Source organism: Nannospalax galili, unplaced genomic scaffold, assembly GCF_000622305.1.
Source record: "Nannospalax galili isolate Female #2095 unplaced genomic scaffold, S.galili_v1.0 scaffold700, whole genome shotgun sequence".
Lineage (NCBI taxonomy): Eukaryota > Metazoa > Chordata > Mammalia > Rodentia > Spalacidae > Nannospalax > Nannospalax galili.
In genome coordinates this window covers 198,376-209,791 of record NW_008346151.1, presented here as the reverse complement: position 1 = coordinate 209,791, position 11,416 = coordinate 198,376, and the positions used below count along the sequence as shown (strand labels likewise).

The following is an 11,416-nucleotide window of genomic DNA, read 5'->3' as shown; positions in this document are numbered from 1 at the left end:
CACTGGTATCAGTGGTTCACTAGCATAAAGACAACTCCTTTATGGTATTAATTCAACTGTAAACCTAAAAATTTACAGCCAAATTTGAAAGAGATCAATCTTAGCTCTGGAAATTATTATTGAATATGTCAATGCCGTTGTAATGAAATGCTTCTTCTAATTATGTGGTTATTAAATAAATATTTTTAAAATTATAAAAAGAAAAGGAGAACTATATTTTTAGAAAAATAAGTTTTTCATTGGTTAAACTCTGAAGCAGCTCTCATGTCTTCCCTTCAGTGTTTACATCTCAGGCCACAAAGAGAAAAATACCTCAGACAGATGGAGCCATCGGAGTGGGGCTGACAGGCATGGGGAAGGCAGGGTATCTCTTTCAAGTAAGTTCTGAGCGGTTTATAGGTAGGCACATTTTCATTTCAAATGACTTGGACATTATAAAATTATGTCCTTAGTCCTAGCTTCCTCTTCTGAATATCACCCCCGCACATACCTTTCTTTTCTATACTTTTAAAATGCCCTGGTATGGTAGCATATGCCTCTAATCTCAGGACAGAGGCAAGTGGATCTTTGTGAGTTCCAGGCCAACCTAGTCTACATAATAAGTTCCAGACCAGCTGGGGCTGCAGGGAACCCTGTCTCAAAAACAAAAAACAAAATAAAACAAGTAAAAATGTCCATCTCCCTTCCTATAAAAGAAAACCTCTCATTTTACTCATGTTCCAATTCATTTCCCTAATCTAGTTCACCCTCTGTTTCCTTCAACCAAGCAAAATGTTTTCTATATCCTTTGTATTGAAAAACTTTCAGGAGGGGCTGGAGAGATGGCTCAGCGGTTAAGAACACTGACTGTACTTGCAGAAGACCCAGGTTCGAATCCCAGTACCCACATGGCAGCTAACAACTGTCTGTAATTCCAGTTCCCAGGGATCTGACAGCCTCTTCTGCCCTCTGCCGGCATTGCACGACACGGGTGTACTTACTTACATGCAGGCATAACACTCATACACATAAAAAAATTATAAATAAAATATTAAAAAAAAACTTTTAGGAAATAATTATATTTCAGAAGGGATTTTATGTGACTGACCAATAGAGGCAGAATAATCTCAGAATACCATCATAAAAATTTATCTGGTATAATAAAAGTGGTTATCTACATACTTACAACCAGATCTGAAGTCTTCATTCATTTCATTATTTGGGGACATCTGTAAATCCTGTTCATTCGTAAAAGATGTATAATAGGCAAGGTCAGTGACCCATCTGCCCTCTTCATTTTGGTAGACTACATTCTGTGAGACATCTGTTTCTAAAAAATAAAATCACAAAACCATCCAATGGCACATATAGCAAATAATTATAAGACATAGTCATGGGGTTGGGGAGATGGCTCAGCAGTTAACAGTACTTACTGTTCTTGTTCCTACAGAGGATCCAAGTTTGGTTCCCAGCACCCACAACCACTTGTGACTCTAACTCCAGGGGATCTAATACCCTCTTCTGGCTTCCAGGGGCACCCATAGACACATGCATATAACACCCCCACATATACATAATTAAAAACTAAAATGAGGGTTGTTGTTGTTTTTTTAATTCCATTAAGGGGCTAGAGAGATGGTTCAGCAATTAAGAACACTGGCAGCTCTTCCAGAGGAATGGGGTTCAGTTCCCAGCACCCACCTGGCAGCTAACAATGCCAAATACTAGGGGATCCAATACCCTCTCTGGCCTCTACATGCACTGCACACACGGTACACTTATTTCCATTCAGGCAAAATGTTCTTACGTATAAAATAAAAATAATTAAAATTTCATTAAGACAGCCTCAATATTTTTTTGTTTAGCTGACTACTTATCATTGGTGCCAAAGTCTGCTCAAAATTAGTTAGAAAAAGGAAAATCCATTTCCCCAAAAGAAAAGTGTCTCTTTTATGGCAGCCAATCAGCCTTACCCACAAGTCTATAATGGATAAGATATAATGGAAAAACACTCAGAAAGGTAAATCTGCCCTAGATCTCTGCTTAATTATTCCTAGCAACAATCCTGAATACTAGCATATTTTAAAACCCACAAAACATGGAAAATGGCTCATGGGTTCCTGTCCCACTGAGGGGAGCTCATGACAGTCAAGGGCTGCTGAGGAAGAAGTCACTGTCTTCAATGATGTGGCCACTAGTGAGCTACCAATGCTCAGAGGAGACCCTCACGCCCACACCCATGCCACTGGCCTTCATTAAACCTAGCAGGTAACAAAGCTAACAAAAGCAAAACAAAAAGACATGAAAGTGGGATAAAGAATTGTTGGGGAGGGGTTTGTGCAGGTGGAAGGAAGATAAAGAGGTGGAGGGATAAATGTGACCACACATGTACAAAACTGTCAAAGGATAAATTAATTTTTAAAAATCCCTAAAAACACTTAAAATTATTTCAATATAAATGACTAGAGACCCACATGGCAACTCAGTCTACTCTAAATATATAAAATCTTATATATTTTTTTAATTCTATTTAAGAAGATAAAAACAGTCACTTACGGTCTTTAGTCTTTGCAATTGGCTCGTAACATTCACATGTTCTCCTTTCACAAGTTGGTGACCAAAGAATATCCAAAGAATTAATTTCATTATCACTATTAGGCTTCAAAGATACAATGCTCCCATCTTTTTGAATAGGCACTGTAGGAGTCTCAGTTTTTAAGCATCTATTCATGTGCAAAACTGTTTCTGAAGTGGAAGCCAAATCCTTATTTTGATGAAGAGACTCTTCCTCATGTTTTATAGACTCAGTCAGGTCAAAACCATCTTTAGTAGCATTTGTATCATGAATATAAATAGGGTTAAGTTTCTCTTCCGTAGCACTGACAGTCTTCACCAGAACATCCTCTCCCGCACTTTCCTTTAAAAGTCATTAACAGAATGGTAAATTTTGTTTTTCAAACTCATTTTAAAGTTTTATGGGCAGAGCAATGCAACTGCTATAAAATGCTTATTATATAAAGGAACAGACTATATTAATATTCATTAAGCAATTTACCAAAACAGAACTTAAAAATGTGGTCCTGGCAAACATATACATAAGAGACCTAGAAAATAAAAGTGGGCCTACATTTGTCCATCACATTACAGAATGACTGAAGTGTAATTTAACATTCCTAATTACCAATAAAAGTCACTACAAAAGCAAGTCCATTAGTAACAGCCAACTTGCATGAATAAAAGCCCATAAATACTAACTTCTAATAGGAATAAAACACTAAATATTGTGACTGTCTAACGAATCCAATAATTATATTAATCACAGCAAACACAGAGCCTCATTAAGTTCTCTAATCACTATGGTGTTTCAAGAATGCAAAGGAGAATCTAACAATGAAAAACAAATATGCTTGAGCAAGGTAAAAGACAATCTATTCAGTTTTGGGGTTTTTTTTTAAGACAGGTTCTCATGTAGTCCCCACACTCACTATATAGACAAGGCTGGCCTTGAAGTCCTGACCTTCTTGCCCTCACCCCAGTGGTGAAATCAAATGCATGGACCACGACACCTAGTTATGCTTTTTTACTTAATGACTGTACACTAAGCTAAAGAATTTTTCAAATGAATAACTGAAATGTAAGTGATTAGATGTTTAAGTCTAAGAAAATGTAATTATGTAATAGAATGCTAGTAATATCAAAGGTATATATAATCACATATGAACCTTGTGAGTAGTGATTTTTATACTTTTTCTATATGTCATACAAAATCAAAGTTTCATATTCCTTGGGCTAGAAGGTTGAAATAAAATTAAACTTACTCTGCTTTGATCTGAAACATCGTCCTTCAAACTGCCTGCTTTTCCCTTCTCAGTTCTCCAGGTTCTAGGGTGAAATGGTAACATATCATCTACCTGCTTTCTATCTCGAGTACCTACACCATCACCTGAAAATAAAAGAAAAAAGTTAATGGAACACTGTGAAAGTTCAGATAATCTGATGCAATAACTGCTTCCTGTTAGTCCAATTTTTTTATGTAAGCCTAATACTTAGTCTTCATATGGAAAATTTGGCAAATTAGAAACAATAAGAAACAATAATTAGAAAAAATAAGTATCAGTAATAGGAAATAAACATGAGAAATGTGGTACTATTCACAGAATTGATTTCTGAATAGACTACAATGATTTAAAATAGTTAAACCAGGAAGAACATACTCCTACATTTCTAAGAGTACCAATTCTCATGGGTATTATTATTATTACTTTAAGTGTCTCAATAATTAGGACTGTTAAAAAATAAATGAAGAAATCAAATCTCACACTAACATATAAAACAAAACTACTCAAGAGCAAATTTAACCAAGGAGGTGAGTGATCTCCTGCTCATGTAGTATTATTAAGAGCTCTACTGAGGGGCTGGAGAGTTGCTCACTGGTTAAGCATACTGTCTGTTCCTATTGAGGATCCAGATTCAGCTAGCAACCATTCGTTACATCCAGTTCCAGGGGATCTGACACCTTCCACTGGCCTCCAAGGACGTTGCATGCCTGGGTGCATTTACATACATGCGGGCAAAACACTCACACACATAAAAAATAAAAATAGATAAAAGTCTCTTTTGAAAAGATTTAGACTGATGATTCAAAGAGAAAAAGTTAATTGATGATATATCATAACAAAGAATTGAATTTTTTTTCTAAAAAGGTACATGCAAACCAGATTTAAGAACAAAGGAAATGGGGCTGAAGAGATGGCTCAGCGGTTAAGAACACTGGTTGTTCTTGCAGAAGACCCAGGTTCGAATCCCAGCACCCACATCCATACCTCCAGTTCCAGGGGATCCGACAGCCCCTTCTGTCCTCCGTGGACACTGCACAATACGGGTGCACTTACCTACATGTAGGCAATACGCACATACACATAAAAATAATAAAATACTTTTTAAAAAATAAATAAAAAGAACAAAGAGAGCCAGACATGGTAGCTCATACCTAAAATGTCAACACTTAGGAGGCGGAGGCAGGAGAACTGCAATGAGTTGAGGTGAGTGTGGGGTACAGAGTAAGTTCCAGGCCAGTCTAGGCTACAGTGTAAGACCCTGACTCAAACCAACCAACCAATGAACCAAAGAAATCATATTTAAACACTTACTGATCCCAGGCAGACAAACATGGCTTCCCTCAGACTCTCTGTGAGTTGTTCCAGAACTTCCTGAAGAACATGCTTCATGGGAAATCAGAGAGCTATCATTTTCTGATTGCAACTCACAGTTTAAGATATTGTTTTCATTTGCCTGTTGAAAGAGTGCTTGGCTATATTAACCTTTAAAGTTAAAAATCAAACATTTTAAGGAGGAACATGTGGTAGCAGAGAATGTATATTGTACGGAGGGATGCCAGGCATGGTATGTAGGAGGACCAGAAGAACCACCATGGGAGCCACCAGTGTAGAACTTGTTTCCAGGAGGCTTTAGCAATTAAATTACCACCAGTTCATGAAGGCTTGTTAGGAACAAGATGTTCACAAGACCTTGATGTGCCATCCCACAGATGACTGAATGACAAAAGGAAATGGCACCTTCACCAGCAGACATACAGCCAGCAATTACATTATCAAACAGCAACAACAACGGAAGGATAAACAGATGCATCTCCTGCCGTGAAGCAAGGCACACACAACACCACCTATGTTTAATCAACATGCTCATGAGAAAAATGTCTCACTGGAATTCATGCCAAATGCTTATTCTGTTTGGTGAAAATAGTAATCAGATATATCTAGATTATGGGTCATTCTAAAAACCAGCCTAGATTTTATAAAACATGTATGAAAGAATTCTAATGTGACAACCAGAAACAGTATAACCTTGATTAAATTATGCATAATAAATAATAAAATTAAAGATTAGAGACAAGTGGGCATATTTGAATATGGGCATTAATTAAAACTATGCTATCAAAGGTAGATAACAGAATTGTGATTATGCAGAAAAATGTTCTTATTCATAGGAGATAAACATTAATGTGTTGAGGTGATACATAATAAAATGTTTGTAATTTGCTTTCAAATGATTAAAGAGAGGAAAAAACAGGCAATGGTGACAAGATGTTAACAACTGCTTTATATAAACACAGGATGTCCACTGACTATATTTTATTTTCTTCCTTTCTTTCTTTTATTAGACAAGGTCTTGCTATGAAACCCAAGCTACCCCTGAAATCCTAATATTGGCTAGTGCGGGGATTACCACTTATTTCTACATTCTGTAGGTGAGGGCAAAGTAAGAGGAAGTAGGAGGAAAATTTTTATTTCTCATCAATTTGGAGTCCAGAGAAAACCAAAGACTTAAGTTTCATGTTACTATCTAACCAAATGTGATGACATTGGGGAGGTGGAGGCAGAAGGATCAGATGTTCAAGGTCATCCTCAGCTACACAGAAAGTTGGAAGCCAGTCTAGGCTACATGAAACCCTATCTCAAAACAAAACAAACAACAAAACAATGTAACAATAACATCAAAAATCTAATGAGACAAACAGTAACTTCCAATGCCAAATTTCTGAAAAATTCCAAGAATTAGAACATACCTGACTGGGATCACTTATAGAGAATTTAAAATCATTTTCTGGTGATTCCTGTCCTCCTTCTTCATATAGCATTCCTGGAATTGCCAGTTGTTCAAAATATGCTTCCAAATGATCGTCATAAAATTCTTCATCGTTAATATCATCATCTATTGACAAAGTAGAGGGAAAAAATAAGATAGGCTATCAAGTAGGAACTGAAACTACACATAATTTGTAATTGAGAAAGCTGACAAAAGAAATAGAGCAGTGGATGACATGATTTCTTTATTCTTGACATAAGAAAACTATCACAAAACCACGGTTGGTAGTGTATGACTATAAACTCCCAGCACTACCCCAGGCAGGGGCAGAGAATCATTGCAAATTCCAGGCCACTGATCTACATATCAAATTTCAAGACAGTCATGGCTTATAGTGAGACTCTGTCTCAAAAAAAGGAAAAAGATTGAAGCTACAACTCAGTGGAAAGTGTGTCCACCTAGCAGGCAGGAAGTGCTGAGTTCAAGACCCAAGACTTCAAAAGGCTGGGGGAGGGGTTAGTTATAATTCAAGTCAGCTTATAAGACATGTCAGGCTGATAGTGTACACCTGTAATTCTAGCACTCCAGAGGCTGAAGCAAGCGGTTCATGAGCTCAAAACCTTATTTTAAAAAAGAAATAAAATAAGTCTGCCACTAAAAAGTCATTATGAACATTTTGGTATAATAATTGCTTCTTTGAAAATCAAAACAGATCTGACATGTTACAGGAAGTTAGGCTATGATAAACGTGGCATCATAAATTAATGGGAAAATAACAAACTACTCATAAAATAGTGCAGCAAATGGTTTACACTATCAAAAAGGGATAGATAAACCTATTAGTGAAGACGTAGTGATGAGAGAAGGAGAAGAGAGAAAACATTGCAGCAGTTTTCGATGTTATAATGCTCAGTTCAACAAGGGCAAAATAAAAGAAGTACTCTTAGTCACAGCAATAGAATTATAAGGTGGCACTGCTTTTCTTAAGAGGTTAATTTTGCAATCAACAATAGGAATCTTAATGTTTGTAACTTGCTTGAAGCTAGCCTACTGAAACAACCAAAAATATGGTAAACTCACATCAATAATTCTTTAACCACAATTCCACAACCCCAAACAATGTGTTTCCATACCCATTAGGCAATAAAACCTGTCCTGAATTATATGATGCATTTATCCTCTTCAGCCCATCAACCTGGCTTCCTGAACCATGAATAATTCTCTAGATCTCTTTAAAACACTAAGGCCTCCTTTAAGTGCTACAAATCTGCCACACAAATCAATACTAAAACTGCCCCTGCTTTCTGAGAAGGACTTCTCATATGCCTAAGCACTATCCTAGGTTCCATCTTCTTTCAAGAGAGTTTCACAGATACCCTCTGCAATCAGAATTGATCTGTTTACCTATGGTTCCCAAGCACGTTTAGTATTGTCGAGGTATCCTTCATGTACTCTGAAGTTATGCATCTCTTTTCTGAACTTCGCTGAGCTCTCTTACAGAGAACAGAGGTGAAAAATTTCATAATTCTTCAATTTAACAGTGTTTTATATCAAATGGCAAATTTAGGAGGCTACTTTATACCCCAATGATGTCAAACTGAGGGATGAGTATAATCCTATCAGTATATATAGAAAGACATTTTAAAAATTCTGTAACAGCTGGGTGTAGTAGCGCACACCTGTGAACCCAGCACTCAGGAGGTAGAGGCAGGCAGATCTCTGTGAGTTAAGGCCAGCCTGGTCTACATAATGAGCTCTACGTCAGCCAGCACTCCATAAACTATCTTGGAAAAAAAAAAAAAAATCCTGTCACTCTACAGACTAAGGGTTGAAGGTAGGAGGAAAACACAAAGGGAAAAAAACAAAACTGTAATGACTACTGCAATAAGGACACAAAATGAAGTGAAATAGGAAAGGAAAGATAGAAAACGCAAGTTACTTTGCAGTACCAGAGGAATCTTCCAAGTTTGTCAAAGTTGTAAGTCTCTCATTTTCTAATAAGCTAGTATGGCTGAAATCACTGTTTCCAGTCTTGTCTTTAAGATGCTTTCCAGCATCAGGCACAACAATCTAAAAGAAAAAACTGATGTATAAGAAAAGCACATTCACTGGCTTGAAGAACACAGTACAGGACTACGAAAAAGATCAAGCATTTTCTCAGTCTACAATGCAGTTAACAACTAAAGAATACAATTTAGTCAGTTTAGCTGTTTACATGTATTAGTAACTTTCCTTCTTGCCCTACTTTATTTCCCTCCAGACCTCCCCTTAAAATTTAAGGCTCCTGCTGGGCATGGTGGCTGGCATATGCCTCAAAGGCAGAGGCAGGCAGATCTCTGTGAGTTTGAGGCCAGCCTGGTCTCCATAGTGAATCTCAGGCCAGCTGTGGCTACAGGGAGACCTTGTCTCAAAAAGACCCCCCCACCAAAAAAAAAAACCCAAACTTAAGGCATCTATCAAATTGTTTCAGTTGTTGTAGAACTTAGAAACACAGGGTACTAATACACAACTGATCAACACAAGGCTTGCTACAGAAGTGAATATACTAAGAAGGTGGGAATAAGTAATCTTTAAGCAAGCAATCTTTCCTATCATTACTTAGAACTACCTTGTTTTCTGCTCCTCTATCCAAGGATTGCTAACCCTAAAGGGCACAAGCAATTTATAGTAAAGGCCCAGAATGAATATATGCACCTGTCATTTATTTCTCACTAATATCAAATATATATTAAAAACTGATACCAGCCTAAGAGTTAGACTGCAAAATATACAAATTTTTTAAAGTAAAAACATTGCATGCCAATGTAATTTTATAATTATAAAAGACAAGGCTAAAGGCGGGGTATGGTGGGGCATGCCTTTAATCCCAGCACTTGGGAGGCAGAGGCAGGCGAATCTGTGAGTTCGAGGCTAGCCTGGTCTACACAGTGACTTCAAGGTCAGCTGGGACTACAGGGAGACCCTGTCTCAAAAATGCAAAAAAAAAAAAGAAAAAAAAAATAGGGCTGAACTAGTCCAAAAAATATCTAAGGCATAGGATGGTCCCAGTACTACTTTTGAATTTCCTTATTACTAGAGGTAAAAAATCCCACTCCCTCCCACACCCACACTCCCCATCCTCCCCATCCTAGCCCCAATTTTTAAGACAGAATATGATTGTCTTTCTAATTTTTAAAGTTTTATTTATTTTATGTGTATGAGTGCATTGCTTCCATGTATGTAATTGCACCCATATCCATGCAAAGCCCACAGAGGCCAGAAGAGGGCATTAGATCTCCTGAAACTGGAGTTAACTGATGGTTGTTAGCCATCATGTGGATGCTGAGAATCAAACCCAGGTCCTTTGGAAGAGCAGCCAGTGTTCTTAACCACTGAGTCATCTCTCCAGCTCCATGATTAGTGTATAAATTTGATAAAACATAGAATGGCTTAGGAGATGGGCCTGTGGGCTGTATGTGGGGGATTATTTGATTACATTAATTGAGGTGAGAAGGCCTACTCACTGTGGGTAGCATCATTCTCTGCACAGGGGATTTTGAATTGTATGAGAATGTAGAAAGCAATCTGAGCATGCATACATTGCTCTCTGTTCCTGACTACGGATTCAATGTAACCAACTCTCTCAACCTCCTCTACTATGGCTTCCCAGTTATGGCAAACTGCAATCTGAACCAAAATAAGCCCTTTCTCCCTTAAGTTGCTTTTGTCAGAATATTTTATCATAGCAACAGAAAAAGAACCTAAATATACAGTCTTCCTATGTAGCTCAGGCTGGAATCCAACTCATGGCAATCTGCCTACTCAGCTCCCCAAATTCTAGGAAAACAGGTATGGACCACCATGCCCTACTAAATTTCCATTTCTTGCTGCAGCTATATTAATTGAAGTTATGTTACCTACAAACAGAAGATTTCTACTATTAATATATATATGTGAAATATGAACTTTTACTCCCCTACAACACACCAGAAACTGATAATACATAAAAATTTACCTTGTGTTCCTGATTATTCATCCATGATTGGATGTGAAAATCAAGAGGTGAGTCTATTTAAAAAAACAAAAACAAAAACAAAAACTGAGGGGACAGATTATTTTTCAACCCAATAACACTTAAAAACAGCTAATTAATGAACTAAGCATTTTTTGCCTTGAAGGAGAACAGAAGCCACTTTCAGTTGATAACAAGAGAATCTACCACTGGTCAGTTAAAATATTAAAACTGTTAGGATGGGAAATCATAAAATTACACATATCATAAAACTTGAATATCAATCTAATCAAGACTATAAAGCTAACTTTTACACTGTAGGACATGTAAAGAGGAGAGAAACAAAGGAAATGACACCCACGTACATAAATAGACAAGTCCAAACCCAGAAATAAGCTTTAGATAAGCTCCCAGGCACACAGGACCAAACAATAACTTCAGACCCCAATTCAAGCAAATCAGTAGGAACTGCCATACCAGATCATAAGAAAAGACTTAAGGGGATGGAGAGATGGCTCAGTGGTTAAGAGCACTGGGTGCTCTTACAGAGGACCCAGGTTCAATTCCCAGCACCCACATGTCAGCAACCGTTTGTCTAACACCAGTGGGAATCCAACTTCCTCTCCTGACCTCCATGGGCACTGCATGACATGGGTGTACTTATATATATATATATGCAGGCAATACACTCATACACTAAATAAATGGGAGCAACAAAGTATGCCTTGTTCAGCATCCATGAGGCCCTGAGTTTGATCCCTAGGCAGTACTAAAGTTGGGGTGTGGGACAAGTATGACAAATATCCCACCTTAAGTTTAAGGAAAGGGTATATGGGAGTT

The 11,416-nt window shown here is 37.5% G+C and overlaps 1 protein-coding gene across 8 annotated transcripts in view; it reads right to left on the bottom strand.

Annotated features, from left to right (window-relative positions):
- Cep192 (centrosomal protein 192) overlaps window positions 1-11,416 on the bottom strand; it is a 114,399-nt gene that overhangs the window by 90,710 nt on the left and 12,273 nt on the right. For all 8 annotated transcript variants that reach the window (XR_003851018.1, XM_029568062.1, XM_017800484.2 and 5 more), the window contains exons 6-12: window positions 10,580-10,632; window positions 8,535-8,655; window positions 6,566-6,711; window positions 5,130-5,271; window positions 3,798-3,922; window positions 2,536-2,896; window positions 1,166-1,309 (exon numbers count right to left, since the gene is read on the bottom strand). Coding sequence is in view for 7 of the 8 variants with exons in the window: in XM_029568062.1 (XP_029423922.1) it covers window positions 1,166-1,309; window positions 2,536-2,896; window positions 3,798-3,922; window positions 5,130-5,271; window positions 6,566-6,711; window positions 8,535-8,655; window positions 10,580-10,632 (1,092 nt within the window). In the remaining variant the exon portion in view is untranslated. The remainder of the gene's footprint in view (window positions 1-1,165; window positions 1,310-2,535; window positions 2,897-3,797; window positions 3,923-5,129; window positions 5,272-6,565; window positions 6,712-8,534; window positions 8,656-10,579; window positions 10,633-11,416) is intronic.